This window comes from Oryctolagus cuniculus, chromosome 17 (assembly GCF_964237555.1).
Source record: "Oryctolagus cuniculus chromosome 17, mOryCun1.1, whole genome shotgun sequence".
Classification (NCBI taxonomy): Eukaryota; Metazoa; Chordata; class Mammalia; order Lagomorpha; family Leporidae; genus Oryctolagus; species Oryctolagus cuniculus.
The window spans coordinates 10,494,594-10,518,135 of NC_091448.1; the positions used below are offsets into that span (position 1 = coordinate 10,494,594).

Sequence of the window (23,542 nt, forward strand, 5' to 3'; positions counted from 1 at the left end):
TGTATTTGTATAATTATCATGTTATTAATAAATGTATTCTGGTGATATGTATATGAAGAACAGCTTGCCATGAAATGACAGGTATCTTTTTTCCCTAATTAGAAACCAGCCATTATGGTCAGCAATTTACATAAAGAATATGAAGACAAGAAAGATTTTCTTCATTCAAGAAAGATTAAGAAAGTGGCAACTAAATACATCTCTTTCTCTGTGAAAAAAGGTGTTGTCGTTTAATTATTTTTTTCTTAAATAGTTTTCCAGAAGAATAGTTTTTGTATTTATTTTGATCATAATTATTTTTTTTCTTTCAATTCCTTTAGGAGAAATTTTGGGACTGCTGGGTCCAAATGGTGCAGGCAAAAGTACAGTTATTAATATTCTAGTTGGTGATATTGAACCAACTTCAGGCAAGGTATGCCATACAAGGATATGGAATTTATTGAATATGATTTACATTTTTTTAAAAAAAAATTATTTATTTTTACTTGAAAGTCAGAGTTACACAGAGAGAAAAGGAGAGGCAGAGAGAGAGAGGTCCTCCATTCGCTGGTCAACTTCACAATTCAACGGCTGGAGCTGCGCCGATCTGAAGCCAGGATCCAAGAGCTGCTTCCGTTCTCCCTCGCAAGTGCAGGGGCCCAAACACTTGGACCATCTTCTACTGCTTTCCCAGGCCTTAGCAGAGAGTTGGATCGGAAGTGGAGCATCCAGGACTTGAGCCAGCGCCCTTATGGGATGCCGGCACTGCAGGCCATGGCTTTACCTGCTACGCCACAACACCAGCTCCAGATTTACATTTTTAATTTAGATAAATTAATGCTAAATTAGGATTTTGATGCTCAGATTTTCTGTATTATAATAATATGCATGGTGAGATTTTCATGCACACATGCAGGTATGTATGTGTATGATATTTCTGCTTTTCTAATTATTATGTGCATAGGTGATTTGTGTACCAACTTAATGGAAAACAGTTGTGTTAACTTCAGGAGATCTGGGAACTAGTCTTGATCCTCCTATCAGCTTATCTTTGATTATATGTGTTTCACTCCCCACTTTGAAGAAACTTCACAATACTTGCCTGTCTGCATTTCTTGTTTCTTTTGCCTTACTAACTTCAAAACCAGGCCCACTGACTTACTGCTTTTCTGGAATATACCAGGCATTCTTTCTTTGTTTTTTCGCCTGAGCCATTTCCTATATTGGCTGTATCTTATGTCCAATGAAATTCAAGTCACTAAATTCACTTATTCCTAGTTTCAAAGATCATTTTACAGTGAGACAATTTTCTAGTGAAAGTTGTATTTTTCTTTCCTATCCAATGCTACCTTAAAATCAACCTTTCTAGCTGTGTCACTGAACTGTGACTTAGCTATGTCCTTCCGTCATCACAAAGTATTAAAACCTGACATGATACTACACAGGCAATAGGAAGGGATTTGAATTAATCCACTTGCCTCTTCATAATGTAAATCAAATGAAAATACTTAACTGAAAATCGGCTTGTATCTTTGTAGGTATTTCTAGGAGAGTATTCTTCAGATGCAGCTGAAGATGATGATTCTATTAAGTGTATGGGTTACTGTCCTCAGATAAACCCACTGTGGCCAGATATTACATTGCAAGAACATTTTGAAATTTATGGAGCTGTGAAAGGAATGAGTTCAGGTGACATGAAAGAAGTCATAAGCCGGTAATATAATTTTCTTCAGATCTATTTTATTACATGAGGAAGTTTTATAGCTCATATATTTAAATTTTCCTAACAAGCATTTCTGTAGATCATGATTTTCATAGAAACAGCCATTACTTTTACAAATATTCTTTACAAAATTATAACAGCTATGCAACTGAAAGGCGTTTTTCCACTTATGATTATTAATGATATACCATTAAATGTATGAAACTTGAAGTAAATCATTTTATGAAGAGCTTCATTTGTTTAAAATAATTTAAATTGGGCCGGCGCCGCGGCTCACTAGGCTAATCCTCCGCCTAGCGGCGCCGGCACACCGGGTTCTAGTCCCGGTCAGGGCGCCGGATTCTGTCCCGGTTGCCCCTCTTCCAGGCCAGCCCTCTGCTGTGGCCAGGGAGTGCAGTGGAGGATGGCCCAGGTGCTTGGGCCCTGCACCCCATGGGAGACCAGGAAAAGCACCTGGCTCCTGGCTCCTGCCATCGGATCAGCGCGGTGCGCCGGCCGCAGCGCGCCGGCCGCGGCGGCCATTGGAGGGTGAACCAACGGCAAAGGAAGACCTTTCTCTCTGTCTCTCTCTCACTGTCCACTCTGCCTGTCAAAAAAAAAAAAAAAAAAAAAAAAATAATAATAATAATAATTTAAATTGGTGATTTTTCTTGTCTAATTATAGTAAGTTAACTTAGTAACTCTTCTAGAGAAAACACTGGCAGTGATTATACATAGTATATATATATTTATATTTAAAATGGTACACTAATTTTGTGCTGTCAATTTTGCAGAATAACAAATGTACTTGATTTAAAAGAACATCTTCAGAAAACTATTAAGAAACTACCCGCAGGAATTAAGCGAAAGGTACTTTTTGTTATGCAACAAGTATATCTCTATATTACTGATAATTTAATACTTTTTATTAACTTGATAGGATTCCATATAGTGAAATCTTTTAGTCCACCTCCATTCTTTTCTTTTCCATCTAGTTGTGCTTTGCTCTAAGTATGCTGGGAAATCCTCAGATTACTTTGCTAGATGAACCATCTACAGGTATGGATCCTAAAGCCAAACAGCACATGTGGTAAGTGTGATACTGAATAAATTTGTAACATATATCATAATGTAGAATAAAGGATTATTTATTATTAATTAAGCATTACTATTAAATATTAATATTTAAATGATAGAATAAAGGAATATTTCTTTTATTTATAGTTTTATATTAGTTATATGCACATCTTGATTTAGAATCCTAGTAAATGCTATAATAATTAAATATTAGATATTTAATTTCTAGATATTTCTTTAAAATTTATATTTTCATGAAATGTTTATAATATTTTCTATGAGTATATTTCAGAATGGAAGTAAATGTATGGCTATTACTAAAATAAAGAATTCTACTTACTGAATAGTTTTTAAAAGTTTTCTTTGTAGGCCGGCGCCGTGGCTCAACAGGCTAATCCTCCGCCTTGCAGCGCCGGCACACCGGGTTCTAGTCCTGGTCGGGGCGCTGGATTCTGTCCCGGTTGTCCCTCTTCCAGTCCAGCTCTCTGCTGTGGCCAGGGAGTGCAGTGGAGGATGGCCCAGGTGCTTGGGCCCTGCACCCCATGGGAGACCAGGAAAAGCACCTGGCTCCTGGCTCCTGCCATCGGATCAGCGCGGTGCGCCGGCCGCAGCGCGCCGGCCGCGGCGGCCATTGGAGGGTGAACCAACGGCAAAGGAAGACCTTTCTCTCTGTCTCTCTCTCTCTCACTGTCCACTCTGCCTGTCAAAAAAAAAAAAAAAAAAAAGTTTTCTTTGTAGTCATTTAACATATGTTTTATCTTTCCCAAAACAATATTGCTTTGAATTTATCTTGGAACACTTTCTAATAATTCTTTCTAATAATTTCTTTGTAATCACTTAACATATGTTTTATCTTTCCCATAATAATATTGCTTTGAATTTATCTTGGAACTCTTTCTAATAATTTAAGGTATGAAATAATTAAACAATTCTTTGAACTTCAATTTCTGGGTCTGCTTTTTGAATATTAAGCTTTCCTTATGATTCTATGGTTATTTTTCTTTTTAATTTAAAAATATTTTAATTAATTTAATGGGCATGTAAAGATTATAATTATTTACAGAGTATCATGTGATGTTTCAGTCCATGTATATATCATGTAGTGCCCAAACAGGGAAAATATCTCTGTATCTTCAAACTTGTAATATTTCTACATGATAAAAACATCTGAAATCCTGTCTTCTAGGTTTTCTCTGAGGGGTGGGGACATCCAGCCCGCAGGTCATATAAGTCCAATGAAATCCTTTGATCTGGTCCTGCCAAGGAAACCACAGGCAAGACAGAGTGAAATAAGCTGGACACAGAAAGACAAATACCACGTGTTCTCCTTTATATGTGAGAGCTAAAATTAAAAAACAGAAAAAAAAAATAAAAAGAAAGCAATTCATATTTGTATAAGTATTGCTGCAAATATAGTTTTGTCAATCTTTATTTTTAAGAAAACTTTTATTTAATAAATATAAATTTCATAGGTACAACTTTTGGAATATATCAGTTCTTCCTCCCATATCTGCCTTCCCACCCCAACTCCTGTCCTACCTCCTACTCCCTCTCCCATCCCATTCTTCATTAAGATTCATTTTTAATTATATACATAAGATCAACTCTTTACTAAGTAAAGATTTTAACAGTTTTCACCCACACAGACACACAAAGTATAAAGTACTGTTTAAAGACAAGTTTTACCATTAATTCTCAAAGTACAACTCGTTAAGGACAGAAGTCCTACATGTGGATAAGTGCACAATGACTCCTGTTGTTGATTTAACAATTGACACTCTTATTTATGATGTCGGTGATCACCTGAAGCTCTTGTCATGAGCTGCCAATGCTATAGAAGCCTTTTGATTCCACAAACTCCATCAGTATTTATACAGGGCCATAAGCAAAGTGGAAGTTCTCTCCTACCTTCAGAGAAAAGTACCTCCTTCTTTGATGGCCCCTTCTTTCCACTGGGGTCTCACGGAGATCCTTTGTGTAGATCATTTGTTGCCCCAGTGTCTTGGCTTTCCATGCCTGAAATGCTCTCATGGGTTTTTCAGCCAGATCCAAATGCCTTAAGAGCTGATTCTGAGGTCAGAGTGCTATTTAGGGCATTTGTCATTCTATGAGTCGGTTGTGTGGCCTGCTTCCCATGTTGGATCATTCTCTCCTTTTTAATTCTGTCTATTGTTATTACCAGACACTTGGTCTTATTTATGTGATCCCTTTGACAATTAATCCTATCTATATGATCAGTTACACGCTTAATATGAATATGATCACTTTAACATGTAAGATGGCGATAGTACCTGCCAACCTAATGGAATTTGGAGTCTTATGGCAAATTTTTAGCTTTACCCTTAGGGGTAAGTCCATGGGAATGGATGCCTAACTGCACATCTCCTCCCTCTCTTATTCTCACTCTTATATTTAATAGGGATCAATTTTCAATTGGATTTAAATACCTGTGAATAATTCTGTGTTAAGTAAAGAGTTCAACCAATGATATTAAGTAGAAAAAGAAAATATTAAAAAGAATAAAATAGTAAGCTGTTCCTTGACAATCAGGACAAGGGCTGATCAAGTCATTGCTTCTCATAGTGTCCATTTCACTTCAGCAGGTTTCCTTTTAGGTGCTCAGTTAGTTGTCACAGATCAGGGAGAACAAATGATGTTTGTCCCTTTGGGACTGGCTTATTTCACTCAGCATGATGTTTTCCAGATTCCTCCATTTTGTTGCAAATGGCCGGATTTCATTTTTTAACCACTGTGTAGTATTCCATAGAGTACATATCTCATAATTTCTTTATCCAGTCTTCTGTTGATGGGCATTTAGGCTGATTCCATGTCTTAGCTATTGTGAATTTAGCCAAAATAAACATGGAGGTGCAAATAGCTCTTTTATTTGTTGATTTAGTTTCCTTTGGGTAAATTCCAAGGAGTAGGATGGCTGGGTCATATGATATGGCTATATTCAGATTTCTGAGGTATCTCCAAACTATCTTTTATATTGGCTTTATCAATTTGCATTCCCACCTACAGTGGATTAGTGTGCTCTTTTCCCCACATCCTCGCCAGTATTTGTTGTTTGTTGATTTCTGTATGAAAGCCATTCTAACCAGGGTGAGGTGAAACATCATTGTGGTTTTGATTTACATTTCCCTGACAGCTAGTGATACTGAACATCTTTTCATGTGTCTGTTGGCCATTTGGATTTTGTCTTTTGAAAAATGTCTAAGTCCTTGTCCCATCTCTTAACTGGCTTGTTTGTTTTGTTTTTGTGGAGTTTCTTGATCTCTTTGTAGGTTCTGGTTATTAATCTTTTATCAGTTGTGGAGTTTGCAAAGAATTTCTCCTATTCTGTTGGTTGCCTCTTCACTTTCCTGTTTCTTTTGCCATACAGAAACATCTCAATTTGATGTAATCCCAGGTGTTAATTTGGCTTTGCCTGTGCCTCTGGGGTCTTTTCTAGGAAATCTTTGCCTGTGCCTTTATCTTGCAGGGTTTCTCTGATGTTCTCTAATAATTTGATGGTGTTGGGTTGTAGATTTATATCTTTAATCTGTGTTGAGTGGATTTTTGTGTAAGGTGTAAGGTAGGGGTCTTGGTTCATACTTCTGCATGTGGAAATCCCGTTTTCCCAGCACCATTTGTTGAAGAGACTGTCCTTGCTCCAGGAATTGTAAACCAGAGTATTTTTGCTTTTTATTGGTTGAAGTTTTTATTTGGTGGAGCATTAAGCCCTTGAATGTAATGTAAATGAAAACTATGTCATCTCAAAAATACAAAAATGAAACGGAGGGAGGAAAAGAGGGAGACAAAGAATATCATTATATTAGAAGTGTGTCAGGGCTGGTACTGTGCACAGCAGGTTAAAGCCTCAGCCTGCAGCACCAGCATCCCCTGTGGGTACCAGTTTGAGTCCCTGCTGCTTCACTTCTAATCCAGCTCCCTACTAATGCACCTGGGAAAGCAGCAGAGATAGCCCAAGTCCTTGGGCCCCTGAACCCACGTGGGAGACCCGGAAGAAGCTCCTGGCTCCTGGCTTTGGTTTGGCTCAGCTCCTGCTATTGCAACCATTTGGGAAGTGAACCAGCAGATGGAAGAGCTCTCTCTCTCTCTCTCTACCTCTCTGTAACTCTGCTTTCAAATGAATAAAAATAAATCTTAAAAAAAAAAAATTTGTGTCTTTGAACTATATTGAATCTGTTAAAAAGTAAAGCAAACTAAAGAAAAAAATAAAAATAATAAAATTTTAGACTCATTAAAAATAAATAGAACTAACAGGCTAATTTTTAAGTTGATGATTTTGTATGGCCTCATGTGATATTATAAATATCCAAAATGCCATTGGTAGAAAAAATGTTTACCACCCCAGCTTTAGAGAGAAATATACAGTACATAACAGTAGTATATAGTATATTAACAGTAGTCATCCTACTGTGTAATCAATCCCCAGAACTTCTTACTTTTACCATCTATAACTTAGTACTCATGAATCAGTCTTTCCCAGTCCCTCCCCACTTTCTTCTCTCCCTAGTGTCTGGAACTACCATTATACCTTTAATTTCTATGAGATCCCCTTTTTTGATTCTGAGATTATGTGGTACTTGTCTTTCTGTGTTTGGCTTATTTCACTTAATGATCTCCAGTTCCATCTGTATTGTTACAGATGATAAGATTTCAATCTTCTTTATGGCTAAGTAGTATTCATCATTCATTTATTGTGGATTGATGCTTAGGTTGTTTCTATTTCTGACTGTTATGAATAGTGCTACAATAAACGTGGGAATGCAACTGTCTCATTGACATTCTGATTATATACTTAGTGGGCTTGCCTTAGTATGCTTGCTGGATCATTTGGTAATTCTCTCTCTCTCTCTCTCTCTCTTTTTTTTTTTTTGAGAAACCTCCGTAGTTTTCCACAATTGCTATACTAATTTGTAAGCCACTTGTAAGGATTTCCTTTTCTCAACATCATTGTCAGCACATGTTATTTTTTGTCTTTTTGATGATAGTCTTTACTGAGGTGATGTTACCTTGTGATTTTGATTTGCATTTCTCTGACCATTAGTGATGTTGAACATTTTTCGTGTGCCTGTTGGCTACATGTATGTCTTCTTCTGAGAAATAGCTATTTAGAAACATTGCCCATTTTTATTGTATTGTTTGGTTTTTTGTTTTGTTTTGCTGTTGAGTTTTTTGGGTTCATATATGTATATGTATATTCTGGATATTTGGGTTCATATATATATATATATATATATACACACTCTGGATATTAACCCATTGTCATATTATTTTCTCTCTGTAGGTTGTCTCTTCACTTTTTTTTTTTTCACACTTTTACTGTGCAGAAGCTCTTCAGTTTGATGAAATCCCGTCTATCTGTTTTTGCATTTGTTTCCTGTGGTTTTTGAGGTCTGATAAAAAAAATTATTGCCTATTCCAATGTCCTGAAGCATTTCTTCTGTGTTTTCTTCTAGTAATTTCAAAGTTTCAGGTCTTATACTTAGCTCCTGAATTCACTTTGAGTTGGCTTTTGTACATGGTGAGGGATAGGAATCTGGCCTCATTCTCTTTAAGTAGATACTCTATTTTCCTAGCATCATGGATTGAAAAAAACTGTCCTTTTGGCAATGCATGTTGTTTGCACCTTTGTGAAAGATCAGTTGGCAGTAGATGTGGGTTTACTTCTAGGATCTCTATTTTATTCCATTGGCTTATGCATCTGTTCTATGCCAATACAATGTTGTTTTAATTACTATAGCCTTGTAAAATCGACTAAAGTCAGTGTAATACCTCCTGCTTTGTTCTTTTTGCTCAAGATTTCTTTGGCCATTCGGGGTCTTTCGCAATCTTACACAAATTTTAGTAGTGTTTTTTCCTAATTCTGTTTAAAATGATACTGGTATTTTAACAGGGTTTGCACTGATTCTGTAAATCACTTCGAATAGTTTCTTGAGTGAATATGAGGTGTCTTTTTATTTGTTTTTGTCCTCTTTAATATCTTTCACCATTGGTTTATGGCTTTCATTGTTGAGCTCTTTCACCTTGCTAGTTAAGTTTACTCCTAGGTATTTTATTTTATTGCAGTTACTGGAAATTGCTTCCTTGGGTTTTTTTTTCCCAGATAATTTGCTACTTTGTATAACAGTGTTACTTGTTTTTGCATGTTGACTTTGTATCTTACAACTTGGCTGAATTTCTTTATTCTAACAGCTTTTTGGTTGAGTCTTTGGGGATTTATATATATCATGTCATTTTCAAATAGTGACACTTTGGGGCCTACACTGTGGCATGGTGGATAAAGCCCACCTGCAGTGCTGGCATCCCATGTGGGTGCTGGTTTGAGTCCTGGCTGTTCCACTTCCAATCCTGCTCTCTGCTAATGCACCTGGGAAAGCAGCAGCAGATGGCTGAAGTGCTTGGGCCCCTGTACCCATGTAGGAGACCCAGAGGAAGCTTCTGGTTCCTGGCTTCAGATCTGCCCCGCTCTGGTCATTGAGGCCATTTAGGGACTGAACCAGAAGACCTCTCTCTCTCTCTCCTTCTCTGTCTCTCTCTCTCTCTCTCTCTCTGCCTCTTTGTACCTCTCTGCCTTTCAAATAAAAAATCTTTTAAAAACAAACAAAAAAATAGTGACACTTTGATTTCCTTCTTTCTGATTTGGATGCCTTTTATTTCTTTTTCTTGCCTAATTGCCTGGCTACAACTTAGAATACTGTGTTGACTGCAGGTGGTGAAAGCTGGCTTCCTTTTCTTATTCCAGATCTTAGAAAGCCTTAATCAACATTTCCCTATTCAATATGATGTTAGCTGTTAGCTTGATAGATAGAGCCTTTATTATGTTGAAGTACATTACTTTTATACCTACTTGGTTCAGAATTTTTGTCATGAAGAGATGTTGAATTTTATCAGTTGCTTTATCTGCATCTATTAAGATGACTTTATGATTTTTGTCCATTATTCTCTTGATGTCCTGTATCATGTTTATTGATTTGCATTTGAAGCACCCTTGCATCCCTAGGATTAATCCCATTTAACCATGGTGAATAAATATTTTAATGTGCTATTGATTTTACTTTCTAGTATTTTGTTAAAGATTCGTACATTTATATTCATCAAGGATATTGGCCTGTACATTTCTTATTTTGTTATGTTGTTTTCTGGTTTGAGTATCAAGGTGATGACAGCTGCATAGAATGAAGTGATTGAATATTGCTACTTGTTATTGGTCTGTTTAGGTATTCTCTTTTGTCACAGTTCAATTCTGTCAAGGTGTATGTATAAGAGAATTTGTCTATTTCTTCTAGATTATCAAATCTGTTGTAAAGAATTTTTTATTCATTTTCATTAGCTTCAAGAAATTTTAAAATTTCCTCCTTAATTTCTTCTTTGATCTACTGGTTGTGTGTTTAATTTGCATATATTTACGTAGTGTCTAAAACTCTTGTTGATTTCTAATTTTAGTGCATTGTGATAAAATATACTTAATATGATTTCTGGTTTTTAAAATTTGTTGAGACTATTTTTTTTAAGATTTTATTTATTTATTTGAAAGGTAGAGTTACAGACACTGAGAGGGAGAGACAGAGAGAAAGGTCCTCCCTCCGTTGGTTCACTTTCCAAATGGCCGCAACGGCCAGAGCTATGCCAATCCGAAGCCAGGAGCCAGGAGCCTCCTCTTGGTCTCCCATGTGGGTGCAGGGGCCCAAGCACTTGGGCCATCCACCACCGTTCTCCCAGGCCACAGCAGAGAGCTGGATTGGAAGAGGAGCAGCCAGGACTAGAACCGGCGCTCATATGGGATGCCGGTGCCGCAGGCGGAGGATTAACGTGCTGTGCCACGGTGCCAGCCCTGAGACTTGTTGTATAAGCTACGATATTATCTGTCCTGGAGAATGTTTCATGTGCTATTAAGAATAATATATATTCCGTAGCTTTTGAATAGAAAGTTGTGTCTGTTAGTTCCAATTGATCTGGGGTGCAACTTAATTTGGCTTTTTTTTGTTGTTGATTTTCTTTTCTTAAAGATTTATTTATTTGAAAGGTAGAGTTAGAGAGAGAGGGAAAGTCAGATCTTCCATCCGCTGGTTTAACTACTCAAATGGCCACAATCGTCAGGGCTTGGCCAGGTCAACACCGGGAGCCTAGAACACCATCTGGGTTTCCCACGTGGGTGGCAGGGGTCCAAGTACTTGGATCATCTGCTTTCTCAGGCACATTAGCAAGGAACTGGATTGGAATTGGAGCAGCAGGGACCTAAACTGGTATTTATATGAGATGAGATGACAGCACTGTAGGTGGCAGCTTAACGTGCTGTGCTACAACTCCAGCCCTCTTTGTTGATTTTCTCGCTGGATAATATATCCATTTCTAAGAGAGAAATATCGAAGTTCTCCACTTTTATTATATTGGAGTCCATCTCTTCATCTAGGATTGTTAAGATTTGCTTTATGGAACTGGCACTGTGGCACAGTGGATTAAGCCGCTGTGTAGCGCCGGCATCCCATGGGCACCAGTTCGGATCCCAGCTACTCCACCTCTGATCCAGCTCCCTACTAATGTGCCTGGCAAGTCAGCCATGCTTGGGCCTCTGCACCCGCATGGGACACCCAGATGAAGCCTGGCTCCTGGCTTTGGCCTGGAACAACCCTAGCGTTTGCAGCGGCCATTTGGGGAATGGACCAGCAGATGAAAGATCTCTCTTTGTTGCCTTATCTCTTTGTAATTCTAACTTTTAAATAAATAAATAAATCTTTAAAAAAGATTCACTTTATATATCTGGGTACTCAGATTGGCTATTTCCTCTTGGATTTGGAACTCTATCATATAATAACCTTGTCTCTTTTTACTGTCTTTAATTAAAGTCTGTTTTATCTGATACAAGTGTGGCTTCTCCTGCTTTCTTTCGCATTCTGTATTTCTTATAACATAAAAAGACATCAGTTTTTACAGTTCATTAATTATACTTTTAATCCTTATAAACATTTGAAATTATGAAATTACTTGACATTTTACAAGCTTTTAAAACTAAAGGAAAATGAATTTGAATAGAAAAATCATATTTGGGCAGGATATAACAGTTTATATTTGGTAAGTTTTAATTAAGCAAATCAAATAATAGAATATTTAAAAACCTAATATTAACAAACATATATTCTTTTAAAATTTTCTTTATATTTTTCAGGCGAGCAATTCGAACTGCATTTAAAAACAAAAAGCGAGCTGCTATTCTGACCACTCATTATATGGAGGAGGCAGAGGCTGTCTGTGACCGAGTGGCTATCATGGTTTCTGGGCAGTTAAGGTACTGTCTAAACCATTTGCGTTTAGGGAATGAGAGCAGGAAGTATATTTTGAATGTTGTCTTTTCCAAAACTTACTATATGTTAATCTAAATGTTAAAAAGTGTTTCTGGGCCGGCACCGTGGCTCACTAGACTAATCTTCCACCTGCAGCGCCGGCACACCGGGTTCTAGTCCCGGTCGGGACGCCGGATTCTTTCCCGGTTGCCCCTCTTCCAGGCCAGCTCTCTGCTGTGGCCCGGGAAGGCAGTGGAGGATGGCCCAAGTGCTTGGGCCCTGCACCCCATGGGAGACCAGGAGAAGCACCTGGCTTCAGATCAGCGCAGCGTGCCGGCCACAACGCGCCGGCTGTGGCAGCCACATAGGGGGTGAACCAACGGAAAAAGGAAGACTTTCTTTTTGTCTCTCTCTCTCACTGTCTAACTCTGCCTGTCAAAAAAAAATTTAAAAAAAAGCATTTCCTTATTTGAACTTTTATGTCAGTTTTCTACAGAATTACTTGGAAGTATTGATTTTATTCCAAAAGATAGCTACTTTGCATTTGAAATCAGCTTAATTATTTGGAAATTTGGAATGTTAATTTCAAAGTTGATATTGTTATTTTAGAAAATTGTTAGGCACTGTAATAGGTTATAGCACAAACAATGTAATGTACACTTTCATATTTACATAAATGATTGAATAAATAAATGAATCTGGGAAAAGAGGCAAATACTCCTTACACAATGATTCCAAGTAAAATTTGTGGATACTATCCCCTCAAGAGGGGAGACATAATATGCAACCCCCTAGGTTTAGCTTGGACTTTGCCAGTTCTAAAGCATAGAGTAGTAGAAGAGAAAACAGTAACTTTACAGTTGAGAAACCTGCCAAAATAATATCTTAATTAAATACTGTTGTGTGGCTCTCATGTGCCCCTGGATATGCAGTGGTAAGAAGGATACTTCAGCCATGTGGTATTCCCTTCAAGACTCTAACCTTTGAATAATCATGTGAAAAACATCAGACTGACCGTGATTGAACAGCATCTACCAAAACACTTGACAAGTACTTCCAGAACTGTGAAAAATCACAAAAAAGAAGGAAAGAATAAGAAATTGCTCCTTACCAGTGGAGACTAAGGAGGAGACATGACAGCCAAGTGCAAAGTAGAGCAGAAAAAGGGCACTAGTGGAAACTATTAATCCAAGTAATTCTGTAGTTTATGGTGATACACCAGGGAGGTTTATTCAGTTTTGAAAAATGCCATAGTAATATCTTAATATTATGTAAACTGAAATTGGATGAGGAGCCTATGAGGATACTGTGTTATCTTTGCAACTTTTGTATAAAAGTATTATAAATTCCAACATAAGTTTTCCTAAAAGTTGGTAGAGATTGAAGTGAGAAATCATTCTTTGAAATTGTCATGCCATTTTGTGTGTAATCTTTCCTTTAAAAATTAATTCAGATGTATTGGGACAGTACAACATTTAAAGAGTAAATTTGGAAAAGGCTACTTTTTGGAAATTAAATTAAAGGACTGGATTGAAAATCTAGAAGTAGACCGCCTTCAAAGAGAAATTCTGTATATTTTCCCAAATGCAAGCCGTCAGGAAAGGTAAAGAAAAATTCAGATTATTTATATTTCCTTTAGAACAATATACATAATACGTTACAGGATTAGGAAAAATCCTTTTATCATTCATTGGCTGTATTTGTATCTCTATATACACATCTTAAAGTACTGTATTAATACTGTACTAGTAAAATCTGATGAATGAAATTTAAATCAACTTGGTGTTAGAACTTTCAATATTTGGTTGTATTTAAACTTTTTAAAGTTCTCATTCAGTGACAATGATAGAAGTCACTTCATTATCTTGTATTTTACCATTTTTACATTTTATCCAAATACATATAAAATATATTATTAGAATTTAATTTTGAACTCTAGAATTTTTGAATTTTAGCTTAAGAGTAGAGTAGTAGTAATGTTTACATTTTTTATGTTTTATTTTTCAGTTTTTCTTCTATTTTGGCTTATAAAATTCCTAAGGAAGATGTTCAGTCTCTTTCACAATCTTTTTCTAAGCTGGAAGAAGGTACATGGTATTTGAAAAACATTATAAGATAGTTCTCAAATTAAAAATAATTATATTTTAAAAGTTCAGAATTGTCATCTCAGTTTGTTCTGTAAACTATGGCAAATATAAACTTTTATTCATTTTATTTAAAATCTAGATAAATGCTAATTCTGAATGGATTTTTGCAAATCAGCTATATTATGGTATAAGGTGTAAACCTCTTATAGTCTTCAGTTAACATCATCAGTGTTTATTATCGTTGCATCTGTGAAAAAGCTTAATTATCTTAGCAGTCATTCATGCAACAGGAACACTGATTTCCTTGAATCCTTACTTTATACTAGGCCATAGAAGCAGCAGCAATATCAAAACTGTGCTTATAGCAGGAAAGAAACTGCAGTAGAGTTGGTTACTCCGTACGAAGTTTTTAAAGAAGCCTATTGAATGTTAGCATTTTAAGAATAAGTCATGGGTAAGAAAAATAGATGCCTGTGGTGGCAGTGGAGAGAGATAAATTCCTTGATGGCAAGTGTTGATATACAGTTATTTTATGACATATATAAACTACAAACAACCTGTGTTTATATGTAAGATTTATCATTAATACCTCTCAAAATAATTGTAGGATTTTTATGTTTTTATTATGTGAATACTAAATATAAAAAATTACCTGATACAACACATATTCGTGTCATAGCTATGAATTTATGTATTACTTTTGTTCTTTTTTTAAATGTTATTTTTGAGCCAGTAATATATATTGGCAGAGTTTCTGCTTTCTTAATGATTTCTTTATAATTGAAAAACATCTGAATTATTTAAAGAGAATTAAATTAAAGGAATGAATGGAGCACCAGAAATTAGATATTAGGTTGTACTGCAAGGTCTGACAAAATTATAAAAAAATTTATAAAATTATAATCAGAATTCACATTCCAAGTCAACAATTAAGAGCAAGCTTCCATGGAGTTGTTGAGGAATGGGAGATAGAGAGCAGATATCAAAAAAATAAAAATAGGGCTGACGCCGTGGCTCACTTGATTAATCCTCCGCCTGCAGTGCCTGCAACCCATATGGACACTGGGTTCTAGTCCTGGTTGCTCCTCTTCCAGTCCAGCTCTCTGCTGTGGCCCGGGAGGGCAGTGGAGGATGGCCGAAGTGCTTGGGCCCCTCCACCTGCATGGGAGACCAGGAAGAAGCTGGCTCCTGACTTCGGATCGGCGCAGCGCCAGCCATAGTGGCCATTTGGGGAGTGAACCAACGGAAGGAAGACCTTTCTGTCTCTCTCTCACTATCTGTAACTCTCCCTGTCAAATAAATTAAAAAATAAATAAAATAGGAAAAAAATGAAGAAAACATGAAAAAATAATAAGAAAGAAGATAAAGGAGAAAAAGGTGAAATAAAATAAGGTCTTAGGGCTGTCAAATAATTGTCAGCATGGTGAAGAGAAAGGAAGCAACAGGAGAATAACAGAGGTAGCTTCAAATTAAATGAGTTAATTTGAGGTTTTTTTATACAGAGATTGTTAGCCATATTAAGTTGTTGCCATTTTATTCTCTAAAAATATTAATAATTAAATTTTATTTTTTATTTAATATTTAATAGCTAAACATACTTTTGCTGTTGAGGAATATAGCTTTTCTCAAGCTACACTGGAACAGGTACTATAAAGTTTAATTTTTAAAAATTATTTTATAGAAGATAGTAACTATTGTTAATTATTTAGGCTATATTGGACACAGATTTTGAACCAGAGACAAAATATTATAGAATAACCTTAAACTTTGTGTTATTTTAAAATTTTTTATGTTCTCCATTGCTTATTTTTTTTAAATTTAAAACATTTTTATTTATAAATGGTGAACAAAATCATTTATTTCATATATACAGATTTAAAAGCATGATACTACTCACTCCTCTCCTCCTCCTCCCACACTCCCACCCTTCCTCCCTCTTCTTTCTTATTTTTTCTTTTAATTTTTACAATGGCATTCTTTCAGTTTATTTTATAACCACAAGCTTAACATTAGTCTTTTACTAATGTTACATTTAATTGACAAGTTGTTTTGTATATGTTTATGTGGTACAATATGTTTTGATGTATCTATACATCTATTTATATATAATACAATGTGGATTAATTAAGTCAAGCAAATTTCCATTTGCTTAGTTTTCATAGCTCAATATTTCCAATTTGGTAAAGAAAGTAAGTCATGAAAGTATTTATTAGAAGATCTGAAATTACATTATGTAAACATTATTTTATGACAGTGCTACTTAGTATATTAATTTACTAAGCCTCTATAATAACATTCATCTTTGCATGTAATAAATGAAGATAACTCATTCTGTTTGTGTAATGTTAATGCTTATAGATCTTTTAGGATGCTTATTAATTCAATCAAATATAGACTAATACTTGATTAAGTTAAAAGTTCTTGGAGATAATAGTGATAGAGATAACTTTAATAGTTTATTTCTTTTTATCTAGGTTTTTGTAGAACTTACTAAAGAACAAGAAGAAGAAGATAATAGTTGCGGAACTTTAAACAGCACACTTTGGTGGGAAAGAACACAGGAAGACAGAGTAGTATTTTGAATTTATCTTCAGTCTGCTTACCAAATTTATTTATTTAATCTTTGCTTTATTTCAACTTTTGTTTAAAAAGTTTTTTATTTGCTAACTAGCGAACAGTGGAAGCAGTTGGGACTTTGCTAAGCTATTTGAATTGATCTTCTGTGATTGTGTTTTTGTTTTCTTTAAATAAAACTTACATATAATTAATTGAACCTGCATGTTTATATCTGTAGTATATTGAACCTGTAGTCTGTATGTCTTTTTTACCTTTCAGAAACAATGAATTTGAAGGATTAGTGGTTGAATACTTTTATTTTGAGTAATTATTTTTAAAAGTTTATGGCGTCTGACTTAAATATATAATATCTTAAACTAAATAAAAATTGATAAATAATATATTTAATAGTGATAAAGCAATAAGAAAGATTCTTGTTTCTCTTTTTCAGTGTCTAAAAGATACTTAATGGAGGTTGGCATCCCTAAAAACTGAAGTATAAACATTAGTCTCAATGTAGAGGTTTGAGAGAAATGGCATCCACTAGGTGGCAGTCATCAGTTATAGTAAATGAGACTTTTCTTCTAGTAGATGATTTTAGATGTAGATAATTGGATATTTGAAGTTAAATTTCTTTTGCTTTTGGAAAAATTGAGGTGTTTAATGATTTGGATTATAGGAAGACTCTTTCTAGAGTATTGTCACGTAATATTCTGATTATTTGACTCTATGTGGCTAGAATGGAAGACATCTATAAAGATGGAACAATTAAGCCATACCTTTAACCTTGCCTTTCATGAAAAATAGAAGTTTTTTCTCAAGAACACATTTAATTGTATTCTTAGATAAAATAATCATTTTGGGTAATCGATTTGTTGGCAAACTTTACCCTTTGACCTCTGTCTCCTTTATAGAGTTTTAATTAGATCAGTATATAGATTTATTTCATAACTCTTCTCATATTAACTGTAGTAAATAGTGGAATTTATGTAAACTCTTTCCTAAGGGTTAAATTAAGGTTTAGAAATGGAGTATATGTTATTTTCTTTAATGACGACCAAAATTTCACTCTATGAATAGAGTCAAAATAAGGCACCGTTAATGTAATCTTAGAAACACTTCCTTGTAGAGCCCATGTATGTACTATAGCTATAAAATGTGATATCATTACTACCAGTTGACATGAAAAAACATATTGAACGTGTGCTTACTGCATTACAGGGACAAAAAACAGTTTGATCTGGTAATGAGTTACTTGGAATAGCCAGACCCTTTCATGAAATTATAAATTCATTAATGTATATAGCACCTAATGAACTTTTAGCTTTGTTATGTAATAAGACATCTGTGTTTTTACGCTCTAGAGGCTTACTTAAAATAGTTCCTTTCTCAGTACAAGGAACATAGCTGACATTTCTCTCCATTGCTTTGGCAACTACTATGCACATTTCTAAAGATATCTATTTGACCAGCTCTCTTTAAACATCTTCTAGCAAATCTGAATGATACACCTTACAAGTTTATGTTTGAATTTTAATACCCACAGTAAAGTTATTTCTCTTTGTATGATTTAATTGGCCATCACTTGGCTTATGACATTGAATTATAATTTTGAATTCTTTACCCGAGAATTTCAGTTGCATGTCTAGCTAATGATAACTGCATGGTGAACACAATTAAGACATATTTGGAAGAAAATCTTTGACTTTGTAAATAAGTTAATAAATAGCATATTATATTTTCTAATCAATTCATTGCTAAATGGTGCCACAGATTTAAAGAGATATCTTTTAATATCTAATATTCATATGAACACCCAGAGCATTTCTTTTGGTATGTTTTTGTAACTGGGTATGACCTGGATTACTGAAGCTCTATATGAGAAATAAAACTGTATCTGTAGTTTACTGGGGCAGTCATGGAAAAAGTGACTTTTTTTTTTTTTTTAAATCTAACCATCTTAAGAAAGATTACTTTAAAATAAAGCATTACTAGCATAGGACACTACCTGCTTTTGCATAGATTTGGTCACTTTCCATTCACACTTGTGAACATGAGATAAATACAAGAAAAGTTTTTTTTCCTTCAAAGTAGAAGTTGAGATTATGTTGACCAGGCATAATCATGTTTATTATGTTCATTTAGTCACATTATTATTATCATATATGAATACGTGGGTTTTATAAACAAATTAAAAATATGTGAATTTTTTTAGTTTTTAAATATACAAAATAAACGTATTTTGGTCATGAATTAAATTATAAATAGAAGTGCTGTTTCCTTTTTCTCAGTAACAAAATCTTTGTGATTGAAGCAAGATGTAATTTAATACTTAGGAAAGCAAATCTGAGCTGGGAAGAAAAGGAGACAAAGTCAAATGTGAGCTTTATTTATAATGAACAGTTAATCTTTTTGAACATATTTTAAAATATCTCAAAACTTTGTTTTATACTAATACAGATAAACAAATATATATATATATTAGGCAAATGTTGGAAAAAGCATTATGTGTTTCTGTTTTCTACCTGTGACCAAATTTTAATGGTAGAGAAAAGAATGAGCATTACTGAGTGACTGTGGTTACTGACATTTGTCTGTAGAAGTTATGAACTAGGAAGCTGGTAACAATGAAAAAAATAATGTTTTCTTTGAATTCAACTTTGTGGGGCTTTTTTTTTTTTTTTTTTTTTTGACAAGCGGAGTGGACAGTGAGAGAGAGAGACCGAGAGAAAGGTCTTCCTTTACCGTTGGTTCACCCTCCAATGGCCGCCACGGCCGGCGCATCGCGCTGATCTGATGGCAGGAGCCAGGTGCTTCTCCTGGTCTCCCATGGGGTGCAGGGCCCAAGCACTTGGGCCATCCTCCACTGCACTCCCTGGCCACAGCAGAGAGCTGGCCTGGAAGAGAGGCAACCAGGACAGAATCTGGTGCCCCGACCGGGACTAGAACCCGGTGTGCCGGTGCCGCAAGGCGGAGGATTAGCCTAGTGAGCCGCGGCGCCGGCCAACTTTGTGGAATCTTAATTTTTTGTTTTTTTTTTTAGTTTTTTTCTCAGTGAAGGTCTGTGTGTTTCCTTTAAGAATACTTTTTTCTTTTAAATTAGTAAAATTACCATAAGTGAATATTTTGCTTTTCACTAAATATTTTTAGAATAATTTAATTCAATAAACAATTTAGTGACCATGTTTCCAGTGATAAATTATTTGGCTAGAAAGATGTCTGTCAAGGTTAGCCCTGTAAATGTCTTGCAATCTAATGAGTGGAAGATTGGTAATTATGTCGTTAGCTATGATATGACAAATGCTTTCCTAACAGTTTTATAGTGCAATTAATTCTTCTTTGGGTAAATATTTTTATTGTTTTATTGCTATTCTATTGGTCACACAACATTCATCTGATTTTGCTCTGAATTTGTTCAAATGCAATATTATATTTTCATGTAATATATAAATAGGCATTAATTGTCTTAAATAAGTATGTTTATCTCTATTGTATTTTTAATATTGCTAATATTGGTTTTTAATTTTCTTTCCTGAAATAGCATATTACTTTAAATGAAAGAATTATTCTCAGGTGAATAATTTTTATATCTGCTATTCTTATATAAGGTAAAATTTATTTTTTTATTCATAATATGTTATATGTAAGTACTTCACAATGATGCCCTTTAAGAAAAATAAATGTGATTGTTAATAATCTTTTAAGAGCTGAAAATTTAAGACAACTTTGTACACTGAAATGGATTCTTTGTTATTTAGTGTTGGTAATGGAATAAAGAATGGCTTGTATTAATATTGAAGCAAAAACCTAGCACTAAAATGGCTAGCAATCTTTTTAAGTATTTGGGGACAGTTTTCAAGTATAGAAGGAATGCTGACAGTTACTATGTGTTGTACTCTCTAAGACTGGAAAACATAGGAGATGACTAAATTCAAAACAAGTAATGTGCTAGATAGGGGCACATCAACATCATTCTAAAGTTACTGGTTGCTATTCTGTGAGCAAATGGTAAGTTATGCCGTTATCTGGACTTGACAGCAATGAAGGTGATAAAATCCTGAATAATATAAGCTAGGTGGCAGAACTTAACAATCAAAAACCACGTGGTCACAGTTATTTTAATAAACACTAAGAACTATAGGTTTGCAGTAACTCTGCAAATCCCTGCTCTGAGAGACCTGCACAAACCCTGACATGGCTTCTGTCAGCAAAAGGCCACTTTTAAGATAATCCCAGCCACCCTCTCCCTTCCCATTACATTAAATAGCTTGATTAAGAAAAAAGAAAAAAACCAGTGCTGCCAGGAAATTTTACTCTCCTAGCCAAGACCTATTGATAGGTCTGACCTTCTTTTTTAGGAGCATTTAATGAATATTTTGCTTTTCACTAAATATTTTTAGAATAGAACCTATCTCTTGCAGTTTAGAAACTTCTCTCTCAAAGACCTGAGAGCCTTTTCTTTTAAATGTAATTTTCAAGAAGAATAAGGACTGTCTGCCATTCTCTGTGGAAGGGTAAAATCCTAACTTCAATAATGCCAGCTGACAAACACAGATGGCCTAACCACTTTTACACTGACAACCTTTGTACTTTTTCACTTCTCTTATTCTACTGATTCCCTACAGCCCCCCTTCCCTCATACTCTCTTTGAAACTCCCAAATCACCTATATACATACACAGTCAGGAGTGAACTGAGTTTTCTCCTCTACTGTCAGTAGTTACCAGTAAGGTCTTGCTTTAATATCAGGCCATATTTATCATGACAGGAGCTAGGTCACCTAATACAGTTATAAAGATAGTTAACAGAACACTGAATCCCTTGGGTCCAAGTGGGTCATCTACTGGGCTAATATTCAGTCTTTACAAACAAATCAGCGAAGGGGGTTCAGAAAGTTGAAAGGAATTGACTCCATAAAAGGTGGTAATCCCTTGTCCAGATTCTAGATGTTAGCCAGTTTTTTATAACCACAAGTGTTCAAAGATAAGTTACTGGTCCCTAGCAGGAAGTATCATGTAATTTTTAAAAAAGATGTGTTTATTTATTAGAAAGGCAGAGTTACGGAGAGAGAGACAGACAGAGATTGATTGATTTCCATCTACTTGTTCATTCCACAAATGGATGCAATAGCCAGAGCTGGGCTGGTCTGAAGCCAGGAGCCAGGAGCTTTTTCCAGGTCTCCTAAGTGAGTAACAGGGGCCCAAACACTTGGGACATCTTCATCTGCTTTCCCAGGTCATTAGCAGGGAACTGGATTGGAAGTGGAGCAGCCAGGACTCAAACCAGTGCCCATATGGGATGCTGACACTGCAGGCAGCAGCTTTACCTGCTACACCACAGCACTGGCCTCTCTTGTAATATTCTGGCATAATGAAGATACTTCAGACAGCTTGTGGAAGAATGGAATTTAAATGTAAATTTATTTTGGTGCAAATAATTTGAAATAATTTTTATTTCATAATATATATTTTCCATGAACTTTTTGAAGTCCCTTTGTATATCTGGTATCTACTCTCCCAGACTTCCTTCAGAGTGATCTGTGGCCATTATCAGGTATACTGGAAAAGAATGCTGCAACATTTCAAAGTCTGTTGGATACATGACCAAAGTTGACACAGACCAAGGTGTCATCATTTCTCCGCCATCAGAATGAAAATATTTGAGACCCAAGTATTACCCAACACACAAGACTAGATCCAGTTCACAATGAGTCCAGTAATCTCTAGACCTATCTGGTATAGATGTCTATAGTCTTTGAATTTTTGATTGAATAACAATAACTGGGAATTTGTACAACCCCTCAGATATTTTCCTATTAATATTGAAGCTAGTCTGTGGGGTAAGAGCTATCATAGTGGCTGCATTTGTTTCTTAGGGCTGATATTACAAAATAACAAAGCAGGCAGGGCATTAGGGGCTGAAAGTCCAATATCAAGGTGTTGCTAGGGTTGGTTCCTTTTTGGGGGCTTAGAGGGAGAAACAGTTCCATACTTCTTACCTAGATTCTGGGATTTGCTAGAAATCCAGGAACTCCAGTCTTGCCACATTGTCATCATCCCGGTGAGTCTGTCTTGATGTTTCTTTTTTTCTAAAATTGCCAGTTGTCTTGGATTTGGGTCCCAACCTAGTCCAATATCTTAACTAGTTAACATCTTCAAATATCCTATTTCCAACTGAGATCAGATTCTGAAGTTTGAGGAAAGATAAGAATTTGGTAGAGACACTTAAGAATAACTGTGTATTAATTACAGAATTAAACCAGTCATATTAATTAATACACAGTTATTCTTAAGTGTTAAAAATTAACTGAAATGTGATCCCTGTTAAACATAAGAGTGGGAATAAGAGGGAAGAGATGTATAATTTGGGACATGCTCAAGCTGACTTGCCCCAAATGGTAGAGTTAAAAACATACCAGGGGATTCCAATTCAATCCCATCAAGGTGGCATGTACCAATGCCATCTCACTATTCCAAGTGATCAATTTCAGTTCACAATTGATCATAATGAAAGGACTAAGAGTCAAAGGGAGCACATAAACAAGTCTAGTACCTGCTAACACTAACCAATGGAATAAATAAAGGGGAGAGTGATCCAACATGGGAAGTGAGATACTCAGCAGACTCACAGAATGGCAGATGTCCTAAATAGCACTCTGGCCTCAGAATCAGCCCTAAAGGCATTCGGATCTGGCTGAAAAGCCCATGAGAGTATTTCAGGCATGGAAAGCCAAGACACTCTGGCAAAAGATCTCTGCGAGTGAGATCCCAGTGGAAAGAACAGGTCTTCAAAGAAGGAGGTACCTTTCTCTGAAGGGAGGAGAGAACCTCCACTTTGACTATGACCTTGTCT

The 23,542-nt window shown here is 35.5% G+C and overlaps 1 protein-coding gene across 8 annotated transcripts in view; it reads left to right on the top strand.

Annotated features, from left to right (window-relative positions):
- ABCA5 (ATP binding cassette subfamily A member 5) overlaps positions 1-20,510 on the top strand; it is a 99,528-nt gene extending 79,018 nt beyond the window's left edge. For all 8 annotated transcript variants that reach the window (XM_051825898.2, XM_070060393.1, XM_017349299.3 and 5 more), the window contains 10 exons: positions 103-220; positions 321-412; positions 1,518-1,693; positions 2,476-2,551; positions 2,677-2,771; positions 11,934-12,053; positions 13,502-13,651; positions 14,056-14,135; positions 15,724-15,779; positions 16,610-20,510. In XM_051825898.2, the coding sequence (XP_051681858.1) occupies positions 103-220; positions 321-412; positions 1,518-1,693; positions 2,476-2,551; positions 2,677-2,771; positions 11,934-12,053; positions 13,502-13,651; positions 14,056-14,135; positions 15,724-15,779; positions 16,610-16,717 (1,071 nt within the window). In that variant the 3' untranslated portion in view covers positions 16,718-20,510. The remainder of the gene's footprint in view (positions 1-102; positions 221-320; positions 413-1,517; positions 1,694-2,475; positions 2,552-2,676; positions 2,772-11,933; positions 12,054-13,501; positions 13,652-14,055; positions 14,136-15,723; positions 15,780-16,609) is intronic.
- Positions 20,511-23,542: the final 3,032 nt, after the last annotated feature.